At 48.7% G+C, this 23,565-nt stretch overlaps 1 protein-coding gene across 1 annotated transcript in view; it reads right to left on the bottom strand.

Annotated features, from left to right (window-relative positions):
- Window positions 1–23,339, bottom strand: part of LOC106482405 (ankyrin repeat and fibronectin type-III domain-containing protein 1-like) — a 269,112-nt gene extending 245,773 nt beyond the window's left edge. The window contains exon 1 of the mRNA XM_067306533.1: window positions 23,182–23,339. Within this exon, the coding sequence (XP_067162634.1) occupies window positions 23,182–23,339 (158 nt within the window). The remainder of the gene's footprint in view (window positions 1–23,181) is intronic.
- Between the last annotated feature and the right edge of the window lie 226 nt (window positions 23,340–23,565).

Below are 23,565 nucleotides of genomic sequence, written 5' to 3' on the forward strand. Positions count from 1 at the left end.
GGCCCAGCTGGATGTTAGGTGACAAGCATGCACACAGCCACAGTTATGCAGGATCGCTGGGTTTGGGACAGGAGGAAAGGTTTCCCAACAGCTCTGAGCTCCAAGGTGCAAGGCTCATCTTTTCCTGGCATCTGCCACAGTGCCTCACCTGACAGCACAGTCTTACTTGGAGGCCTCCATGTGCTACAAAATAAAGCACAAATAACTGCCTGAAGAACACGCAGGGAATAAGCCCACACAGACAAGAAACATCAACAAACTCTGTTCCACCTTGCTGCATACTGATCTTTTAAAGAGAGAGAGGTGCTTGGAGGCTGCTGTGGCAGGAACCTATCACAATACCCACAGCAAAGAGTGAAGGGAACACTGTGAAGGGCCACAGCATGCTGCTTCTGCTGGAAGGAGCAGGGAGAAGAGCAAGCTCATGGACATCCCACCAGATGATACACATTAGAAGAAGTGGTGTAGACCATGGCAGGCCTTGACCTGAGCATCCTTCAACCTCCTATGGCCTCTCAATCAATTGCTTCCCCAAAACACCTTCAGAAGTGGTACCCTCCCAGAGCATGCTTGAGATGTCTGACAGTGCTCAGAGCCTCGCCTTATGGAAACACGGATGTCCCCTGCTTCAGCTCCAGCACAAATGCCTTCTCTCCTCTGCTTCACCTAGCCCTTCCTGCCTGAAGGCCGTAACCCAGCACCACTGGCAGCAGAGCTCCAGGGCAAAGCAACATGCTCAGTGGCACCCTGACCTGGCTGCTCCCCTCCCACCGGCTGGCTTGCTGTCCATGGCTGCGTGCATAAGCACTCCTCACTGCTCCATCATTCACCAACCCAGCACAGACTTCATTTTGAAGCTGCAGTGACACAGAGTCTCTCTAGAAGTGAATGGCACAACTGCAGCTCAATTCACCACAAAAGCTACCTTCTTCACCCCTCCTTCTTCAGGCCAACTTCCTAGAGCCAAGAGCAAGGTACAGCAGCACTTCCACCCCTATGACCCTATACAGCACCCCTCTGACCATGCATCACTCACGGCACTGTGGTGTGCTCAGTGCTGTACAGAGCACGACGACTCTGCTCTGCAGAGGCTATATGCCATGAGAGAGGCAAGGAAAAGCAGTGACCTGTGTTACGGTCTCCTTCATCCCTGTCTGCACAACAGTAGGAAAAAGAAAAAATCCAACTGTATCCGGTTACTGTGTAGCGGCTTCACAGAAAAAGGAAGTCTTGGGAGGAGATCTGAAGCAGAAGAGGATATGAGGCTAGTGCCTTGGGACTGGGAAGCTGTTTGCGAACAGAAACACAGAGACACAGAACAGAGAGCACCAGCAGTAGCAGCCTCCGGGATGCAAGTCAACATGGTCCAAAATGCAAACCAGCTGCAGGGCCTCACGGAAGGCAAGCAGTGAAGTTTAAGGGGATCGCACAAGCAGCAAGGAAGCCCATAGAAGGATTTCAAGAGGAAGCAATACAGCCGGGTAAAATACAGGGTGGCCTTGAAAAATAAAGTCCAAGGAATTAGGAACACAGTCTTCATGAAACACCAGCACATTTTGAGAATCATCTTAGTTTCCTCTGAAAACCTTATTAACTGTTAACAAACCCATGTGTCACTGGTACTTTTCCAATGACCCTGTAAATTGCAAAGCCAGAGGGAATCACTGAGAAATCCTACCTTCACATTCAAAAAAACAAAAACCAAAAAATAGAAAGCTTCTTTCTCCACTGACCAGTATACTGATTAGAGCTAACTATCCGCCAATCAGCACAGAAGCCACAAACCAGTACCAATTCTCATCTCAAAAGCACTAGCCACAAGACTGCTACGATTAGCCACTTCCTTACAACAGGACCCTGAGTCATCCAGAGCTTAAAAGGTTCCACTTGAAAGCCAGCACAGCAAAGCCACCCAACCCTAAGCACGCTTTTTTTTTTTTTTTTTTTTTTAAGCCGAAATGAGGAGTAACTGATTCGAACAAGGGAGGTAACTATTTTAACAGAGAAGAGTAAGCACCACTACACGGGACAGATGACACGAGAAAGTTTAAAACCAATCCCCTGCTGCGAGCCCTGCATGCTGTGTCCTTGCGGGCAGTCCTCCCTCCAGCCTTGCTTTCTCATCCTGCAGGTTTGCAGGACTTTCCTGCACTGCACCAATGCCAGGCAGGCTCCTCTGATCCCAAGGGCAGTCAGCTCCTCTCCATCATCCCAAGGTTTGGCTGCTGCCTCCTCCCTTGCTCCCAAGAACACCCCAGGAAACAAGAGAACTTCAAACGGTCTCCGATAAGGCAGCGTGCAGCAGCCAGGATGAAGTAACAGTCTCCTCCTCCCCTCACTAGCAGCAGCATCGCTGAATCCACTGCCATTTGGACGCAACCTTGCATCCCCCTGCTGCAACCTAACACGATCCAGCAAGAGCCATGGGCGTCCCTGGGAGAGCAGATCTCCTGCTAGCAGGGACCACACCGCCGTGCTGAGTTACTTGTTCTTTTAACTGTTTGGGACCAGAGACAGGAGGCAACAGCAAGCCCTTCTGCTGCCTATGGAGAACATGATAAATCTCTCCCATGCAGGAGGAGTTCAATCATGTGACATTTCTCGCTTCCTGATTCAACCCAAACCCAAAACTGTCTTCACACTGCTAAAAGGTAACAGCGGGCTGACAAGTGGAGGAAGATAGCTGAAAACAGAATATCTTTTAACTGGCTCTGAAGTCGTTTCAAAACAAAACAAAACAGCATTCAGCTTGCAGTTCAGAAAAACACAAATGTGTGAAGCTATAAAAATACCTTCCCTAAGCTGGTAAATATCATGATTTCAACCAGATGGTTTGCAAAAGCTTCCTTTCCTGCCATCTCTTCTTGAAGTACCTTTCTCCAGGAGGGACCATCATCCAAATGCTGAACAAAATGCCACCTTGCATTAGGAAACTAACTGCATTTTCATTAGGAAGGGTGATAAGGGCTTCATGGACCTCCAGAAGGTGCAGTAGGGAAGGTCACACATCCCACATGCCAGGAAACATCAGGAGGACCTTGGCAAAACATTTCTGAAGTGGTATTTGAAGAGCCACAGAGCACCACTCAGCACCTGTTCCCTCCTTCAAGCTCAGCTGTGCCACAGGACCCAGCCCTGCTTGCTGTTCCCATGCCCAGCATGCTGAACTAGGCTTTGGAGACATCCCAGTGAAAAACTCAAGTTACCAAATTCCCACAAAAAAGCCCAGAAGTTCTTTTTGTCATGGTGACTGCTGCCTCCTGAGCCTCTCTTCTGGCTCAGGTGACCTGAGAGGGGCTGCTTGCCATCTGGGCTGATTTAAAGCCAAAATAATCCATTTGGCCCTATGTAAAGGGATGTACTGTGGACAGGGGAATCACAGCAGTCCTCAAAATGGGGCTGCTCCACTGTAAGCTGGTCGGCTACTGATCAACGCACTCCCAGGCAGGCAGGCAAGATCCAAGTCTCATCTCTGCTCAGGAGGGTTTGCACAAGGACCAAGGCAGCATGGAGCAGCTGGCTGCATGCCTGGGGTCAGGATGGGGAAGGGGAGAAGGGTTCATATGCAGCGGCACTAAGGGTGGCTCCTGAGTTACCATCCAGCCCATAGAAGAAACCTCAGTCCCAGCAAAACACCATCTCAAGCCACCTCCTCTTCCAGGGAAATACACTGCATCTCCTTTCAGCAAACTCTTCCTCTCAGGTCATATCAAGACCTGAGTTTGTCCAGATGTCAAACCTGAGAGCAAGTGACAAACCAAGACACCAGTCTTCATCTGGCTAAATCAAATGCCATCAGCATGGCTCACCCAGGGCTAGTCGCACTGGAGAGGGATGAATGGTGTATAGCTGTGCCTCCCCCTGCTCCTACCTTAGGAAGAAGCAAAGTCATGGGAAACTTGCAAGACACGGCAGCCTGCTCCATGCCCAAGCCCGCTGTGCTCATGGTGGTGGTTGGCACTGCTTTCCAAACCTGAACCTATGCAGAAAGTTGGGTACTGCCAAACCGGGGCACTTCTTCCCACAGAGCTGCCCCCCTGCAACAGGGCACAGAGAACATGCAGGAATCAGCCCCTGGCTTGAAACTGCTCTGCAACAAAAAGGACCAACCTTCAAAGCATTGCGCACATGTGAGAAGGTACCTGTAAGGCCCCGAGGGCTTGCACTCATACTCTACAGCATGGTCCTGAAGTGCCAGCTGATCAAAGCCTCTCCTGGGAGGGCTCCTGCAAGGGAGCTCAGGTGTGCAACACCTGACAGCCGCTGACACCTACAGCTTCTCACCTCACCAGGCATTTATTCAGTGAGAACGGCCTATTTCCACAAACTTTGTGGACACTTATTCACCCCAACACTGTTCCCCAACAGGTTTTGCCAAAACTAGTCAACAGGCATAAACACTCTTGGGGGTCCCAGACAGTCTCACACACACACTTTTTCTGGGAAACAAGGCAAAAAGTAAGTTTATATGTTTCACTTCGACATTTCTGAAACTAAGCACTTTGGTTGTGTTTTGAAACAGCACTTCCATTTTGACATTTACTTTCATTTATTTACAGATTTTGAAAGAGTTAAAAAGGGAAAATGAAATAATTTGCTTGGAGTCAGACAAAACTATTCATTTACCCAAAATATTTTGATGTCTGTCTTTCTTCCTTAAAAACACCATTTTTCTCAGCTCAAGTTCAGGCAGTGAACCAAACACTCAATTACTTGCAGAGCTGATCCCTGAGTACATCTTTCTTTAGGTCACGCTCACCCTCAGTCCCTCCCAGGCACTTACGGTCACCCTGCTCCCTGACCAGATTCACTGTCTCTGTAAATACTTTGCCTCTAATAGCCACAAGATTTTTCCTCGCCATGTCTCACAATGGAGAGATGCCCTGTTGCACCTTGTTGCACGTCTGCTAAGATGACCTGCACTTCATTAATGGAGGAGGACAAATTGTTCCATATTTGTAGGGCAAGAAGCAGCTTTCAGAAGTGCTCAGAACAGAAGGCAAGGCTTGGTGGTGGGAACCTGGGAAAAAATAGCTGTAGTTTGTTAAGGCTGGATAATGCCACTGGACCAGATGGGAAATGCTCTACTGTGTAGGTAAAGAGTTTCCATTCAAAAGCATGTCAACAAGACCCATTCCTGTGGCTCTCTCCAGAGGGCTTCAGCCACATGGTGCTTCTTCCATTTCTACCTGTGCAGCCACCTACGGGAGTCAGGTTCCCATTCCGAGCTGCTCCCCTCACTAACTATACCAAGCTCCTAGAAGACTAGGAAACGATTGTGTTACACAAACTAGGATCCTAATTCAAGGCACAGACAATGCCCTCTCCTGCTACCCTGCTAATCTCCCTTCACCTCCTTCAGCCTCGCTCCTGCTGTCCATAGCACAAACAACACACAAACATAAATACAGTTTTAGCAATTCCAGGCATGGAGAGGGTTTGCATGCCCATGGCAGAAGGTCAATATCGTACTCCATGATGCAGCTCCGAGCAGGACGTAGACCAGGCTCATGCACCAGCCCCACTGCTGCAGCATCTTGCTGCGCTGTAGAGGCCTCATGTAGCATCCAAACCTTCCTTCTCCCAAGGCAACACTGACATTTCAGCACATGCATTGGTCTTCCTCCCTCTGTCTTTTTAAAAAAGGACTTTGCTAGTGATAAAAAGGAGACCAAAACACCCTGGATTTGTTCATATGCCCCACCACCACCTGCACTCACTGGCTTGCCCTGTCCTCAGTGTTTCTGGGCAGCCCTGCACAAGGAAGCACCTTGGCTGATTTTCAGGGGCCCAGGGCCAGGAGAAGCAGATAAAGAAGGGAGTGGAAGCTGTATGTCCTGAAGTTTGTTAGACGCACCTCCTCTCAGCCCACTTGCTTTGAACAGTGTGCAAAAATACTAGAGGTGCTAATTCCCATCCTACTGTAGAAAGAAATCTCCACAGCTCTAATCTCTGGGTTGCCAAAGACAGGGCTACCAGGTTGTTTCCTAATCATAGCTTATTTTGCAGCCTGTAAGTTAAGGCTCCTTGGCACTTTGCTGTCTCCATCCCATTAGAAAAGCCTTGTGCTCAGTGAATGCTCACCTCCTCCTGCCCATGCTTTTCTTGGGTCCTGCCCCCCAAACTGCCAGAAGGGCAGCAACCACCAACTGTGAGTCCCACAGCCTTTGGCACACACATGGGCAGCAGCCCTTCACACAGCTGACCAAGACATGTGGTGGAGGTACCACCTTTGGGTTCAAGGTACTCCTCTGCCCCCTGACATCCCATGAGCTTTCATTTCCCATGCTCCCTTCTCTTTAAGGGAACAAAAGCACATAGCACAAGGCATCTATTTTGTTGGCTGGATGCTTTTTCAACTTGCTGGGTTTTGCTCCTGCGTACAAAGGACAGCCTCAGGTAAGGATGCCTCAGGCACACATGATGTGAGCGACCAGCTGAGACTGTCAGGGTGCAGCGAGGGCCAGCTGCTCCCTTGGGGCTGGGAGCTGGGAGCCAAGGGGAAAACCTGGCCAGCAGGGCAGAGGCCTCACCGGAGAGGACCCTGTCCCATGGTACCTGAGCGAGGGAGCAGGGCAGGCCCAGAGACGGTGGCCAGGTTCAACCAAGAGTCCAGACCACCAGGCAAGTTCATGGTGATGATGCAGGTCCGAGATCAAAGGGGAAGAGCATCTCCAGCAGGCCCTCCTCTCACCATGACAGTGCACTGGCTTGCAAATTCATCAGTCAGGAAAGCAACTTGAATAACTTGTATTTAATAAATAATTGCTACCTTCTGCAGCAGCCCCAGCTTCACCTAGCCCCACTGACAGCATGGCCAAACTCCTTATCCCATTTTGAGTCTCATGACACATGGGTGGCTCCCTTGTTGCTCCAAACTCCTGGCGTCATATGATAAAGGAGGAGCTCCCCCCCCCCAAAAAAAAAAAGCTGAGATCATCTTGTAAAGGACATTGCTGCCTGTCATAAACATGGGGAAGACGCTTCAAAGATGATCTCTAAATGCTTCAACACAGAAAGCATAAAGACCCCTGAGACATCTGTTGGGGTTGCTTGATTTGTTTTAAATCCCGCAATTTCTGCACTGTGACTAATATTTTTCCAGCACCTGAGGTTAACAATGCTGAACCTGGCATATCTTAAACTACTAAACCCTGGCTGAAATAATTATTTCATGTTTTGATTAAAAAAAAAAAATTGTATAACTACAGGGCACAGACAGGATTTTTTTTGTTGCTGTTTTAAACCCTCCTGGGCACCACAGCGCAGCTGTGTCTTCCATCCAAAACCTTAGTTCGCTTTTCATTTTCCTCTGCAGCATCAAAACATCAGTTAGGACAAGCGACAGGCTACCAATTCAACAGGACAGATTTAATGCTCCCAAGGTGTCACAGTAACATCCCCCCAAAAGCGGCTTTTAATGAAAGAGTAATCAATACACTGATGAGCTGGAAATAGCGCCCTTCTGCAAGGGCAGGAATCCCTGTGACAGCTGCCCGCTGCATACACTTGTCTCTAGTCTCCTGGGCTAGAGAGGAGGTTAATGGATTTTATCTGTCTTGCGACAGGAAAAGAAAGAGCAAGGAGCAAACAGCCCCATAATAACAGGAACTAAATCCAACCCCTGGTCTACCTACCAGGGTGTTTTGATCAACCTCCGGGCCTAACAACACTAGCCCCAGTCACCAGAGCATGGAGGCAGGGCAAAAGCAGTCAAATACTTGTTTCCTTCCTAACAGGCTCAGATCTTCACCCCAGGCAACCTCGAGGCCTCTCTGCACAACATCGCCAGTACAAGAAGTGAGAAACTGCCTTCCGCGACGTCGTCGTGCTGAACGGGTCTCTACAGCTGCCCCCCTTCAGCTGCCAGCCAGAGGGGACCATGTCACCTTGGGGCTATTCTGCAGGTCCCGGCCCCTGGGAAGCACAAGAAGAAACATCTCAGAAACGTCTCATTTCTACCCAAGAACCCAGGCAGGCTTCTAGCTGCCAGGTTGGCTGTGACAAAGGGGCGAATTCAGCACAGCCCCCACAGAGGAGGTGGCAAAGACGGGTTCTGCAGGGTGAACCACCTGTTTGCAGTCTCTCCTGCCCCTCAGAAGTAAGAGCATTCCCTGAAACGGTCCCAGTTGGAATAACCTCCCACTCTCCCCACCTTTCTGGAAAACAGCTTTTTAACCTTAGAATAGTCTAACATGGTTGCTTCTTTCAGAGCCTCACTCCACACACTCACTAGCGAAATGAAACAACGCTCCCGCTGAAACCCGCTTCTCCGTCGACGCCTCTCTCCGGGGTCATCAGTCCTTCAGTCCACAGCCACAACTCCCTTCTTCTTTCCTCATCTACACAACCACCTGTACATAATTTAATAATGTGCTGTTAAGGGGTTAATAGTAACATTAACGAGAATTACATTCTGTGACTGAAGCAGAAATGCATTTTCTCCACACGTTCCCCTGATAACGTTCTTCTGTCAGCTGCTGCATAGTTTATACAGGAGGAGGCTGGAGCCGTCTGCACCGATACTGTACAAACTGAAGATCACTGAAGGACGAAATCCCAAGCAGTCCATCCCAGATGAGAACAGACTGGGAATTTCTTCAACAAGGAGTCGTCCTGAGATGAATCTCTGTTCTTCACAAATACTAATGCAATACCATTTTTATGCCTTTGGAAGGTCATCTAGGTGCTAGGAATAACTAATGACCCATGGGTTTTCTAGTACTTTGAGTGACAACCCCCTGTAACCTCAGGGGTACGAGTCATGGGTATGTCTCTGAAGACTCCCATAACATGCATCAGAAAAGAGTCCTTGCATAATCAAAATTGTAGCTATTTGTTTTTTAAAGTAACAGGAAAAATGCACTGAAGCTTTTCAGCTTTTCGCAAATACAGACAACACTGATTAGCAGACAGGGGAAAAAAAAAAAAGAAAGGATAAAACACAGGTGGAAATTTGGTCTCTTAAACAGAGGTTGTCACTTCAACTCCATACGCAAACCAGCAACAGGCAATGAATAACAGACTTTCCAGTGCACACAAATACCAGCTCCACTGAGAGAGGCGGTTGCTTCTGAAGAGCAAACACCCAGCTGTGGGAAGGCACAGATGCTCCACGCGCCGGAGCCTCAAGAGGGCTGCAGGCATCCCCACGGCAGCGCAAAGGCTGCCTCAGGGGAACGGCGAGGGTTAACAGCAGGCTCTGCTCCTGCCAGGGTCTCGGTTCCCACAGCGCTGCCAACCAGAAAACAACTGCTTATTTTTCCCTGCACTCTCTTTCGCAGTGAAAAATGCAAAATAAAAATACTTTGCATAAATTTGTACAATTGCCGACTATTGCTACAGGAAAAAAAGAAAGCTTAGAAAAAAAATGCTTTGACTTTTAAATAATTAAAGTATTCTGGTTTTTCCATTTGAAATATTCTAAACAGAAGTTTCCTTCCTTCTTTCTTTCCTCTTTGAAGTGCTTCATCCTGGGTCCAGCATCCAGCAAAGAGTCACTTGTCAGCCCGAAACCACTCTCCCTCCTCTCAGACTTCCCAGAAACTCCCCTCACATCACACCTTCCCCAGGAGAATGCTACATGGGATCCAGCCCCCTCCTCCTAGGAGTCTGCAGCTCTCCTAGCAAGAAGTTTAAAAGACATAACAGACCTCCTCTGAACACTTTCCAGAAGGGGCAGCTTGGCTCACTCAGACAGCCAGCTGTAACCGAGGACGCGCATGCCTCCCCCTCCTCCCTACCCTCCTCTGCCGCTCGCTTTGACTCCAGCTCTTGCTACCAAAGCCTCCCCCGCTGCCTGGAATAGCAACTGCACACGGACGCGCTGGGGTGAGGAGGAGGCAGTGTAGCCTAGCAGGTACAGCACCAACAGCAGCTCCAGGAGCTGAGAGTTCATCCCCCAGGCCCGGTTCAGCCACCCAGCTAAAGGCAGTCCCGGGCAGGCCACTCCACTGCTCTGTCTCACATCCCCCACCCTCAAGTGGGGACCAGGACAGGGCACTTAACTCTCAGGAGGTCCCTAGGCTTCCAAGAACAAAAACACTACAGGAAGAGCAGACTGGTGTCATGAGAAGTCCTTCCTCTGCTCTGCCTGAGCAGCCATCCCACCGCTAGCTCCCAGCCAGCAGAGCTGACATTTCCACACCTGAGCCACCGGCACACAAGACTGCGTTGAGCGCACCAGTAGGACGATAGGTAGATGATACCCTCTGCTCCGACTCCTCCGAATCGGCATGGCGTCTCCTCCCTGCTTCCCCAGCCCCTCTGGGCACCCACTGAGCGACACTGTTGTCTCCACGAGCTCTTTGCATGCCACCCAGCGGAGATATCTTCTCAAGGTGCATGGGCACACAAAGCCCTTTCCTTCTCCTCTCAAGGAAAGCGCTGCTGCTGCAGCTGGATTTCTTAATGGCTTTCAGCAGGGCTGCCAGCGCCACCGCGACTCCCCGAAGCCTTGCACAGTGCGCAGTCAGGCCCCCTTCAAAATTGACTCCCAGCAGGAGAGCAGTGTGCGTCCCAGAAGCAATGCAAGAAAAGTACCCTGTGCTACGTGGCTCAGGACACAGGCTGCTTTGCATCTCCCACACAACCCGCAAACAACCTGGTGAGCTGCCCCAAGAAGGCAGAGCAGCTTGTAAAGGGCAAACAGTGGCAGCCCTGCCCCCTTCCTCCATTCAGAAATTTCCCCCTTGCCAGCCACCACTTTTATTAGAAGTTGTTAAAATTTACATCCCACTTCCTTCCTCCTCCTCTATGTGCAGATCCCCGTGTGTATTGCTGGAGCTTCTGTTTTCTACCTGCACACCCACCCAGCTGTGACTCAGTGCCAAAACAGTGGGTGAATGAAGAATCAAACAGTCTTTCTAGCAACCGTGACTCACAGACCACGACTTTCTGCTAAAGGAGAAGTTTTCTGCTGTCATGCCACATATGTAATTCCCCTTAATACCAATATAAAACTTCCCTTGCTTCCTGCTACCCACTCCAAACTGGTTCCAAAATAAGGGCAACCCACATGATTATAATTTTCTGCAAAAATTAGCTTCCAGGCAAAAATTAGCTTCAGCTTGTGCAAAAAATAATTGGCGCCCAACCTCAGCTCCTGACCTAAAGATTAACCTTAAAAAGGCAGCCAGAAGCTAGGTGTAAAGGAAGAAAATTGGGTGAAATCACATCATTTAGCTTTCTATGCAACAGGGCCTCCAAAGCTAGAAAGGTGATGCTAAGAGCACAGGTGTGCTTTTCTGGCCTGTCTGAAAAGTCAGGTCTGGAACACTTGAATTTTCCAGCCAGCATTCAGGGTCCATGTGTGCGTGCACCTTCATGGGAGATGTGTTAAACACTCCTCTACCTACAGCCACAAAAGCAAGCTCTGCATTTCAAGAGTATCTAAAGGCACAGATGACCAGTAAAGTAAGCCATAACTGGCTTGGTTTATGCCACTTCTCACTGCTAACATATTAGGGTCTGACACAATGACAGCGAGTGCAAGGACAGGCCCAGCGGCCCTTCTCTGAGACTGGGAGCTTGCTGTGGCCTCGTTACTACATGCTGCAATTGGAAACGCACACACAGGCTGTGCACCAAGCATGGCACAAACAAGTGAGATGTTGGATGCATACAGCAACCAGATCACAGCTGCACCTGGCCTTGCTGAATGTTGACTGTACGATGGCACCACAGTTCCCCAAATAGCTGGAAAACACCCCCAGATACGTTGTGCACTCGTATGAAAACCCTGGCCTTCACTAATGGTGCCTGCATCTCTCACCCCATCAGTGACCTGGCACATCTAGACAACTCCTTCCCCGAGCATTTGGCTTGTCAAGCATGGAGTTATTTGATGTAATGGGCACACGGCACCTAGCAAGTGAGCCACAACATGCACACGTAGCCCCCGAGACTTTCAAAGAGCAGAATCCAATGTGCCCTCAAAGCCAACCCAACCAAAGGCAGTCCTGAATCCTTCAAGGATAGATGCAAACTCAAATTGAAAACTGATCTGCCAAGGGAAAAATAGCACTTGCACTCACACTGCCTTGCATGTGCCTGTGGGGTAGATGGGAATGAGAGCTTCCAGGCATCCCTCTCAGCTCACAGAAACCTTCATGGAGCAAGGTCAGGACTTGTTGGGTTCTGACAAGTGAAGGAAGACCTGGTACAAGGAGAGGTTCATTGGGAAAAGATTTCTTCTCCATGCTTTCCCCCGAACTCCTTCCTGCTAGATCACAACTACAGAGCGATACAAACAATGGGGGGAAAAAGTCTCTGGGAGAAAAGCTAAAAAGCCTCTTTAGGTTTAATATGCAAAGCCCAGCCAGCTCAATCAGGCAACAACAGCTAAATGTCATTTCCTCCCTTGGTACTGTCACTCTGCTCATAAAACAGAGCAAGCTATGTCTGACGGCTTGTCATATTCTTGAGACATTGAGGATTTAATACCTGTACTGCCTGGGGAAAAGGTGACATAGCTATTGGGGAGGAAGATATAGTCTTTCACCTCATACCAACCACCATAGAAGTCACAAGGATAAAGGAGCCAACTGCAAATGCAAGAGCTAAGAGACAGCCGGTCACCCTGACAGCCACAACCATGGACTACAAGGCTATGATCTAAGACTACACGTACAAAAGGTGCTAGCTAAATGGACACAAGATACAGAGACGAAAGGATATCAGTGATACATCCATTTTTAAACAAGCCTCACCCAACAACATGCAAGCTGTACTGGGAGGACAGTCATCCAGCTATGCAGTCCCCACCCTTGGACGGCACCCTGCAAACTGCCACCAAAACACCTCACTTGGTGTGTCTCCATTTGAAAGAAGCACTGCAGTTAAAGTTCTCAGCCCAGACTCCTAGAGCTCTTTTCCTTACTCTTGCATGGACGCACAAACAATAAGGACTAAGTCGTAAAGATGCTGAGCATCTGCTGCTTGTCAATATCAACAGGATTAACGAGCACTCAGCACTTTTGCAAAGCAGGTCACTGCTATCTGAATCACTAACGATGGATGATGGATTTAGGAGTCTATTTCAGGCTTGGCCTAGTTAGACACCAACACAAAATATTTCCACATAACAGCAACGGACATTCACTACTTGCATTAAAATTATGTTTTTTCTGGGCTACAATGATGTGTTGTGGCAAAAATGCAAATACATGCACCCACACATATTCTTTTGCTGGCCTTTCAGTGGACAAGGTATGTGTCAGAGCTGGGAGAGTCAAGAATTTTTTAAATACAATTGCCACAAACATTTTTTTTTTGAATAACTTCAGGTGGAAACTTTTCTCTCAGCCCAAAACACAACTTTCAAAACTTCCAAGTTCCTTGCTTGTTTTCTCTTTCAAAACACAAATATCTTTCCACATAGAAGTATCATTTGCATATTGAAAGGTTTCATTCAGAACATGTCAAAAAAGAAACAGGGAAGTCAGTCAAACTATCAGCCACTTTGTGAGAGAACTTCAGTATCCCTTAGAGATGCTCTTTGGGGCAAAGTTTTACCATTTGTTTAAAATCTCTTAGCCAGCTCAAGCTACAGATACAGCACCCTGGAAGAACAGTCCATGTGTATTTTCAAGACTAAATGTTGCAGGTAGGTGCACAGAACATCCTTGAGCCTCTGTCTCTGCTTGGATCATACATACACCTTTAAGCTAAGACATGAAGCTCCTGAGCCACACTCTGCAGACCTTTAACAGGACTGAGGACACAAACCATTACATCCTGGCCAAATTCACACTTTAGTAACTACGGAGTTCCTTCAGGAACAGCTACGGGGCTGTTGGTTTTGTCTTTCAAAAGGAGAAAGTCTGGGTTGAAAGAGTCCATGAGGAATTGTCCTGAAGAGGTTCCTAACCAGCCTGGCCTACAGAAGAGTTTGATATTGCTTCCAGACATACTAAGTGGGGAAAAAAAGTTATTAGTTGGGCAAAGGCAAAACTTTAAAAGTTGTCTAGATCCCAGCAACATTTATTTTCTTGTAGCTGATTCACCTGAACCTTGAGCAGATGCAGGGCCAAGGGAAAGGCAGGGAAGTGCAACAGGACTGGCATCAGACAAAAGAGCAAAGAGCAGGCAACTTCAGCTAATGTGACAGCTGTGTCCCCCACAGCCGTGGAAGAGAGAGTAGATCATGCAGGTCCCATCCTTTAAAAGCATCATTCAGGATCAGGCAAGCAGATGATGATGCTGGATGTTATGGCTCAGTATTGTGACATTAAAAAACACGCAAAACCCAATAACAGGCAATGCGACAGGCACAATGCTATCACATCCCTTCACAATACCACATCTGCATCTCCCAAAAAACAATAGCGTAAATAGGTTTGATTTACACACACAGGAAACCCAGTGTAAATTACCAGATCCATTGCATACCTGCAGAATAAAGGGACTGTGCATGACACCATGCATTTATTCTACAAAAGTGCCGATGCAAAGGGAGGAGAGTCAAGAGACCCAGGAGAGAGGAGCAAGGAGGCAGTTCACTGGCAGAAGCGAGGTGACAACCATGTACAGCCTAATGCTTCTCAAATGAGTGCTTCCTTCCACCTAAAAAGACCCTTTAATGTGATACTGCTCTGTAACCACTGGAAAAGCCTCAGTAAGTCACTTCTTTATCTGATACTCTTACCAACTCCCTCCTGGGTAGTCTTGCAGCAAAAAATATACCAAATGGAGTCAAAATGACCCTCCAGCTATCTTCTACTTAGCCTGGACAAAAGACAAATATCAGCATCACCAATGCAGGCAGATAACTATTCAGATATATGGAGATTCACCCGAAGTTCAAGGCTTCCATGGTACCCTGTGTGCCTCTCTGCCAGCAGCCCATGATGGGGTTTTTGTCTCAAGTCACCAGCGGTCACTTCTACAGGTATTTAAAACAGCCAGCACTGACAAAAATATACTGGATTGGGACTTGGAAGGAGTGGGTTCAATCCCCAACAAGCTTGGGGAAGTCAATGCCCCTGAGATGTGCTCTGGGAAGATGCACAAGTCACTCACACTCCAGTGAGGGGCACTGTTTCAAGGGTTTGTTGTAAGCCAGAGGTGGAAGATCTGTCTACTTTTTAATCTATGCCATGCTCTGTTAGGCTAACACAGGATTTTTTCCTTCAGTACAGTTTTCCGACACCAGAACTTGCCAGTTTCTCCCCTTCCTCATCATGACTATGCTTGAATGCAGACATACTGACAGAGCTGAAGAGATATTTTTAAATACCCCAAAACAACCAAGCAAAATCCCAGCAGGAAAACACTCAATGCTCCTCCCCACTCACCCACCTCTAAGTCCATCAAACGCCACAGCCAGAAACAGAAACCAGAATATTAATGTGAAAAATACCACCAAAGGAACAGATAACAGCTCCCTATCGCAAAGAGGATCTCCTTGGTCCAGCCTCCAAAGAGACCCAGAACAAGCTCTGATGGAGCAGCAGGGATACCCAAAGCCACGGTCTGCTAACACAGCAAGTGGAAAAGCAGAGCCCAGGGCATTGTCCCTTCCTTCAGCTGGAAATTATCCTAATGACAGAGGCAAAACAGGCTCGACAGTTCTGAATCTTTTGCATGACTTAATTCACTGCCAATTATCATCAACTTCCAACTACCAATTTGGGTACTGAGGAAAAAAAGAAAACAAACAACTAAACAAGAACTTTAGCTAACACCCTTCCTCCCCCCTTCCCAGCTCATCTTAAGCCAAACACCTCTTGTTTCCTCTTCCTAGGCTCAAGTCCCCTTGTTTTTGCTACCTCTTACACAATTCCTTTGGTGAAATGACGGACGGGCAGCTAAGGAGGTTGGGATCTGTGCATAATGGTTTCTTTCGGCCACTCGGTGCTTTTTACTGATTTTTCCTCACACCAATGTGGGTCACATGCATCCCTGCACCAACCACAGGTGGTCCCCTGCAGGTGTCCCCACCCTCGCATGGGTTGCCTGAAGGCCCAGATCCTCAGAGGCTTCCCACCTTGGCGCAGGTTGCCCACAGCCACAGTCCCTCAGGGCATCCCCACCTCGGTGTGGGTCACCGGCAGCTGTCGTTCCTCAGGGATGTACCTCCTCTTCCAAGAGCACATCTCCATCCATGTCCTCAACAGTGTCTCCTTCCACGTGTCTTCTCCATGTCCCCCAAGAGCATCGCTTCCCTTGCAGCCCCCACTCTTTCTTAAATCTGTCTGCACAGGGGTGCCATGGCCTCCTCTGACTAGCAACGTTTTGGTGAGCGATGGGCTGTTTCCATCGGTTTCACAGCCAGCTAGAATCAGCTGTGACTGGCCTCCTCCCACACACAGGTCACTCCTGCAAGCCCCAGATACCAAAACTTGCCATTTATGCCCAGAGCACCTAAGGAGAAGCTGCAAGCACTGGGAAAATGTATCAAACCATTGTCATCACCAATACATCTTTGGGAAAGGAAAAAGAACAGTAGTTATGAATGCACTGAAGATGTTTTTCTAAGAACAAGGATTCATAGCTCTTGATCATTCAGATTTTTCCCTTGGTAGCAAGTCCTGCCACATCACAGCGCCACAGACCCAGCCTTGCCCCACTGCACCTCCACACAACAAGCATGTGACATTAATAGCTCCTCTCCTGGAGTCCACAGAGAATACAACCTGTGAGAATAAGCTCTTTGCCTCTGAAGATTCCATATCTCTTCAGTTCTACTGTCTCAAACCAGAAGACTCAAGGTCTCCCCTAGAAGGAAGCTCTGAAAGCTAAACCCAGGCATAAATCTCTCCTCCCTCCCTCCCTGCACTAGGGACGCTCTTGAGCAATCCCATTTACCACAACCAGGACAGTGTCTTCAAGGTGAGCACATCAAAGTCCCTCTGCAGGGACCTTACTGAGGCTAGGGAACACAGAGGAGTGCAGGAGAGGAGAGGTGAGGGTTACTGAAAGAGGCAATGAGTCAGCCTCTAGATGCCAGCTCAGCAGATCTATCCAAAAATGGTCCTGGCCCAAGAGAAAAAGCCACTAAATCAAACAGGCTTGAAGTGGGCTTTGGTTTTCATGTCTAGAGGACGAACTGCCTCTTGAATGCCATCGCTGGATAGTATTTGGGATTTTTAACAAGATAGCATTTCTTACTGCTACTAGTCACAGCTCCAGTGAAAGGACTGGCATCCTTGGGGGATTTCTGCTTTGACAGCATTTCATTTAGGTTGAGACCAGCTTTAAAAGTCTCCTCAAGAAATTCTCCGGAAAGCTTTTCCTCCAAACGACATTAGATTGAATCCACTTGCTCCCAGAATCTCTGCAAGTGCCCAGGACCTCAGTCCACAAGTTTGCAAGACTAATTCCCCACTAGGCAGACTTAGCTAAAAGAACAGTCTGGAAAAATGCCAGTCTGCTTCTGAAAACTTCAGCTTTTCCCAGAGTCTCCTTCTGTCCAAGCATACACAGCAGAACAAGTCTGTTTTCTCAACTCAGCTACAGATAATAGCCTTCCTCATTTTTCTGATCCACTTTTGAAAGCTGCACAAATCTGGAATCAGTTCTGCTGCCTTTTCAGTTTAAAATTAAAGAAATAGATGCTATTTTGTATAACCTGCCTTTTATTTTCATTACTCCTCTGTGCTGGAAGTGGAATCTCCCTACCCACCCTGTCAACATGCAGAGTGCTAGGGCTGAATGCACTAATGCTGGCACCATGAGATAAGACGAAGAACAAAAACCCTGTACCTTAGTAAGCAGCCTCCATGCAGGATTCCCTCCCCTGAGGCCCACAACCACCGCATTCACTGCTGCAGCCTCCGAGCTGCAGAGATCAACATCTTCAACGATCCAAGCCTTCACCTTACATAAACCAATGAAACTCCATGAAAGCCAATGAAGTTGAACATTTGTCTCATCTGTTAAGGCTTTACTAGACTGCAATAACTTTTTGCAAAGAAGTCACTTACATGCATTTCTGAGATTGGTTCTGGCTGCTATATTTCTGCTCAGTCATTAGTACCAGGATAAGCTGGTGCTTATGGGGATGGGGACACCCTCTGATGTTCACGCTGTCACACTTCAAGCCTTTCAACCCCTGGAGATGTGACTGTCCATTTGATTTAAAAAAAAAAAAAAAAAAAAAAAAAAGGGCCAACAATGCCACAGCACCATAGCAAAACATCTGTCTTCCCACTGAGCACAGCTAACAAGTCTCAGGTTGGAAAAACCTCTGACTGACACAATGGAGAGAGCCTGTAGATCACAACAAAGCTCTGTGGACTGAAAATGCACAGTGCCACAGGTCACGACGGAGCAGGAGGGCACAGGGTATGTAGTAAGCCTGAAGAGAACCTACAAACATCACGCACAGGCTTGGCCCGTAGCACCTGCCCATGGGAAGAAACAATGCTGTGGCAGGGTTCCTCCTCCGAGCACAAGTCTGAGCCCTGCTGATCACAACAAAAATTCCCAAATGCAACAGATCTTCTCAAACACCCACATACATGTTGCTTTATCTGTAGGCATAGCTTAAAAATACAGGCAGATTACTTAAGACCACAACTCTACACCTGCTAATATCTGCGAAGTCCTATAAGAATGAGTGGAGACATCATATTTAGAAGAGTATTTCCAGTTAGTGCACACCTTTTATCGGGGTTTTACTTAAATTTGTTTGCTGTGGTCCCAGCGGGCAACAAACCTTTGGGAAGAGCAGTTGGTGCCCCATTGCCCTGAGCCATGCAAAGGCCAGGGCAGGACTCCAGAAGGGCCTATTAAGATGGTCTACTGCGGAAGCCCAGGACGAAGGATCTCCCGCATCTCCATCCTAACAGGCACGTGAAAAGGGGGGGGGGGGTGGGCATCGCATTTCCTTGTTTATTTTGCCCCCATTAGAATCAAGAAATAAAATAAAATAAAAACAAAACATTGCTCAAAAGAGCTAGAAAAAGCACTATCTAGAGAGAGGACAGGGCCCCACATGGGAAAAGCAGGCTTCTGGTTGTTTTAGGAACCCAGCCCCTAAAGTATTTGGCTTTCTGGATGTCAGTAGCCAGTTCAGTTTGGGATGGCAGTCTCAACTGGTGCTCCTCAAACTGTACAGGTATTGAAAAAAAAAAAAAAAAGAAGGAAATCAGGCAAAACTTCAAGTAGTTTGGGTGAAATGAGACACTGATTTCAAAAGCTTCACATGCTTCAATCCGCACTTATTTTTACTTCCATAATCAATCTCATGCAATCAAGGGAACAGGCATAGCATCTCCACGTGCACGCAGGGGGCCTTATCACTTGTGGAGTCAGTAACACTGGGAATATAAATGATAGGCTTGGAGCCAGCTCACCCATGCAGTCACCCAGGCGCCTCAGAGAAAGGTAACAGGCACTGGAAAACACACAAAGAAGGAGGGAGAGCACAAGTCCCTTTGACTCAAACTCCACTATGCCATTTCCGCCCCGGTTCAAGCCCCGATCTGCATACACACATTTTGCCACTACATTGGTACCACCTGGACATGCTGGAGAGTGCTGAGGGAGCTGGCGGACATTATTGCTAAGCCACTCTCCATCATCTTTGAAAGGTCATGGAGGACAGGAGAGGTGCCCGAGGACTGGAAGAAAGCCAATGTCACCCCAGTCTTCAAAAAGGGCAAGAAGGAGGACCCAGGGAACTACAGGCCAGTCAGCCTCACCTCCATCCCTGGAAAGGTGATGGAGCAGCTCATCCTGGAAGCCATCTCCACACATGTGGAGGAAAAGAAGGTGATCAGGAGTAGTCAGCATGGCTTCACCAAGGGGAAATCATGCCTAACCAATCTGATAGCCTTCTATGATGGAATGACTGGCTGGGCAGATGAGGGGAGAGCAGTGGATGTTGTCTACCTAGACTTCAGCAAGGCTTTTGACACTGTCTCCCATAGCATCCTCATAGACAAGCTCAGGAAGTGTGGGTTAGATGAGTGGACAGTGAGGTGGCTTGAGAACTGGCTGAATGGCAGAGCTCAGAGGGTTGTGATCAGTGGCGCAGAGTCTAGTTGGAGGCCTGTAGCTAGCGGTGTCCCCCAGGGGTCAGTACTGGGTCCAGTCTTGTTCAACTTCTTCATCAATGACCTGGATGAAGGGACAGAGTGCACCCTCAGCAAGTTTGCTGACGATACAAAACTGGGAGGAGTGGCTGATACACCAGAGGGCTGTGCTGCCATTCAGAGAGACTTGGACAGGCTGGAGAGGTGGGCAGAGAGGAACCTCCTGAAGTTCAACAAAGGCAAGTGCAGGGTCCTGCACCCAGGGAGGAATAACCCCAGTCACCAGTACAGGTTGGGGGTTGACCTGCTGGAAAGCAGCTCTGCGGAGAAGGACCTGGGAGTGCTGGTGGACACCAAGTTAAGCATGAGGCAGCAATGTGCCCTTGTGGCCAAGAAGGCCAATGGTATCCTGGGGTGCATGAGGAAGAGTGTTGCCAGCAGGTCGAGGGAGGTGATTCTCCCCCTCTACTCAGCCCTGGTGAGGCCACATCTGGAGTACTGTGTCCAGTTCTGGGCTCCCCAGTACAAGAGGGATGTGGCACTACTGGAGCAAGTCCAGCGTAGGGCCACAAAGATGATTAGGGGACTGGAGCATCTCTCTTATGAGGAAAGGCTGAGAGAGCTGGGCCTGTTTAGCTTGGAGAAGAGAAGGCTGAGAGGAGATCTTATCAATGTGTACAAGTATGTGAAGGGAGGGTGTCGAGAGGATGGGACCAGACTCTTTTCAGTGGTGCCGAGTGACAGGACGCGAGGCAATGGGCACAAACTGAAACACAGACACTTCCATCTGAACATGAGAAAACACCTCTTCACTGTGAGGGTGACAGAGCACTGGAACAGGTTGCCCAGAGAGGTGGTGGAGTCTCCTTCTCTGGAGATATTCAAAACGCGCCTGGATGCAATCCTGTGCAATGTGCTCTAGGTGACCCTGCTGAGCAGGGGGGTTGGACTAGATGATCTCCAGAGGTCCCTTCCAACCTCAGTGATTCTGTGATTCTGTGAGAAGCTTCTGCTCGTGGGAACCACATCCACACACCGTTAGTCACACTTCTATACCAGGGAAGCACTCAAATGTGTCCATAGCCAGCATCGCCCCAGAAAGTTGGTATGTGATCTATGTATCAGCAATGCCACCTTCAAGGCTAATGCCCCAGCAAGGATGGCATCATGACATCTCCTTCACAAGGGAAACTATTCCCCAGCATCCTCTGAAATACAAAGCTTCAGGACTCTAGCACCCTTTGCACGCGGTATTGAAAGGGTGCGAAGCCCCAGGAACATCATCTCGTCTCCCTAATGCCAGGGAGAAGCCAAAATGTGGCACACCCTTGTTCTACACATAGCAGTTGGCTGCACACCAGCAAACCCCAGGAACATCCCAAGTTCGGCAACACCTGCAAACTTGTCCTTCCCAATGCACAGGTCTGCACCGCACAGCAAATATGTGTGGGCAGAAATCGGGGTTTGTGCCTTAACAGTTTGATTACTGTGCTGGTCCTCCCCAGCACAACACCATGAAAGAGCAGAACGAAGTTCTTGGCTCAGCCATGAGTTCCCCTGAATTTCAGGAAGAAACACTCCCTGTTTTGAGCAAGCAGGGAAGAGGCAACTATCTCCTCCAACCTCCAAGTGAAGGGGGAGACAGTAACAGCAACAGCACATCACATCTCATCTCTTTAGCGAAGCAGAGAGCAGCAGGAGGGGTGAAAGTCACAAACCTCCAACTCCTTTTTGATCTGCACAGATACTTTAATATCTTTTATAGAATAAGAGATGCTCAAATACCAGGGAAGAAGGTGATCAGGTATCTTAGGGCTATTTTTTAATATAAGCCTCTGAAGCTGGTGCAGGCTTGACTTTCCCTGAGCTGACATGTGAGGTTGGCAGACCTAAGGGCCACCCTTGCGGCAAGCCCTCCGATCTGGGGCACCAGCACGGTTTGCCTCCACGCAGACCTGCGCCCCTTCAGAAGGGAGAGGGGCACCACACGCAGGTCAGCAGGCAGCTTTTGGGAGACACACCGCCGCTCAGGCTGGCAAGTTTGCCCCTCTGCCCCACCAAGAGACCCAAAATCTTCAACTACAGAGAGGGAAAAAGTCTAGAGCAGCGTTAAGAACTAGCAATTCCCTACAAACTGCTCATCGTATTCATGGAGAAATAAACCACCCAGGCATGCAGCATTTCTCTAATTGTAATAATAGTGTTTATATACAATACAATAAAAAAGGCACCATATACTTAAAAGCTTGGGATTGCCTTGCCATCTCTGGCGGTGACCCTAAGTACTCTACAACTGGGGGAAGCAAGCTCCAGGGGGATTTTCAGTTAGTACAATGCCACTTCTCCTCAGCCCCCAGTTTATTCCCCGTATCTATCAACATTGCAATTGCAAATACTCTGAAAATGAACTGTACGTCTATCTTCCCCGTGAGGAGGGGATGGGAGGAGGGGGGGAGACAAAAGAGCATCTCACTGTCACACCCCATTCCCAACAATAAATACAGAGCAACCCTTACAACATAACAACCTTGGATGGCTATGAGGGAATATGCAAGGAGATGAACCGCTTATTCCCACCCCTTTGACTTCAGCCCAGCCGCTGCATGTCTGGAAACAAGAGACTCCATTAATTTTGCGTGCATGCATACACACACACTTTGAACTCAAGCTGTTAAACAACTTCTTGCTCTCTGTGCAGCTGCATATTTTGCATGTGACAGAATGAGAAGCTGAGAAGGGGAAGGGTGGTTTTGATACCGTAACCTCAGTATCGTAAGACAATGACAGGTGCAGTGGTACGGCACAGAAAGCAAAAGACAGAGATGAGCAGGTATACGTGCAGGCAATCACAGAGCAGATGTCCAAGATGCACTATCAACACCCCGAATGTGTTCTCAGCAGGGACACAGACACCAAAGTGCAACACCTTCCAGAGATATTCCGAGGCAATGAGTTTGTTAGGGCTCAGACACCCCGTGCAGTAACCAAGATACCATTTACAAGAAGCTTTTAGCTTGCTCCCTGCCTCCTCCCCAATCCCAGGTCACAGAAGAAGGGAAAAAACCCAAAACACCAAAGACCGCATCTCCCAACACCCCCCCCCCGCCAGCTATACTCCACAGTCCCCCCTCCACCCCAGACACACACAGATGTGCCAGGACAGACGGCAGGACAGACAGGTTGTCCCCCACTCCCGTACCTGCACTCGGTGACACTACAGCAATAGCTGCCACTGCGCCGGCCGCCCCGCCGCTCTGAGCGCAACTCGTTCCTCGACTTCCTCAGGCTGAAGTACTCCGTCAGCTTCCCAAACGAAGCCATGGCCCCTGCGACGTCCAAGCGTGCGCCCCCGTGCATCCGTGGGCACTGGTCCAACCGCACGCTCACACATACTCCACCCCGCGCGTACTCACTACCCCATGCACTTCATCAGCCAAGGAGGAGACTGAGGAGGGAGCACTAGGAGTCAGAGAAAGAGAGAAAGACAGCACAAGGCAGGAGGAGTTTAGTGAAGAATTACTTTTTGGACAGTCCACAACATGCTCTGCAGCAATCTTTCAAATTTGGAAGAAAGGAAGCCCAG

The sequence above is a fragment of the Apteryx mantelli genome, chromosome 16 (assembly GCF_036417845.1).
Source record: "Apteryx mantelli isolate bAptMan1 chromosome 16, bAptMan1.hap1, whole genome shotgun sequence".
Lineage (NCBI taxonomy): Eukaryota > Metazoa > Chordata > Aves > Apterygiformes > Apterygidae > Apteryx > Apteryx mantelli.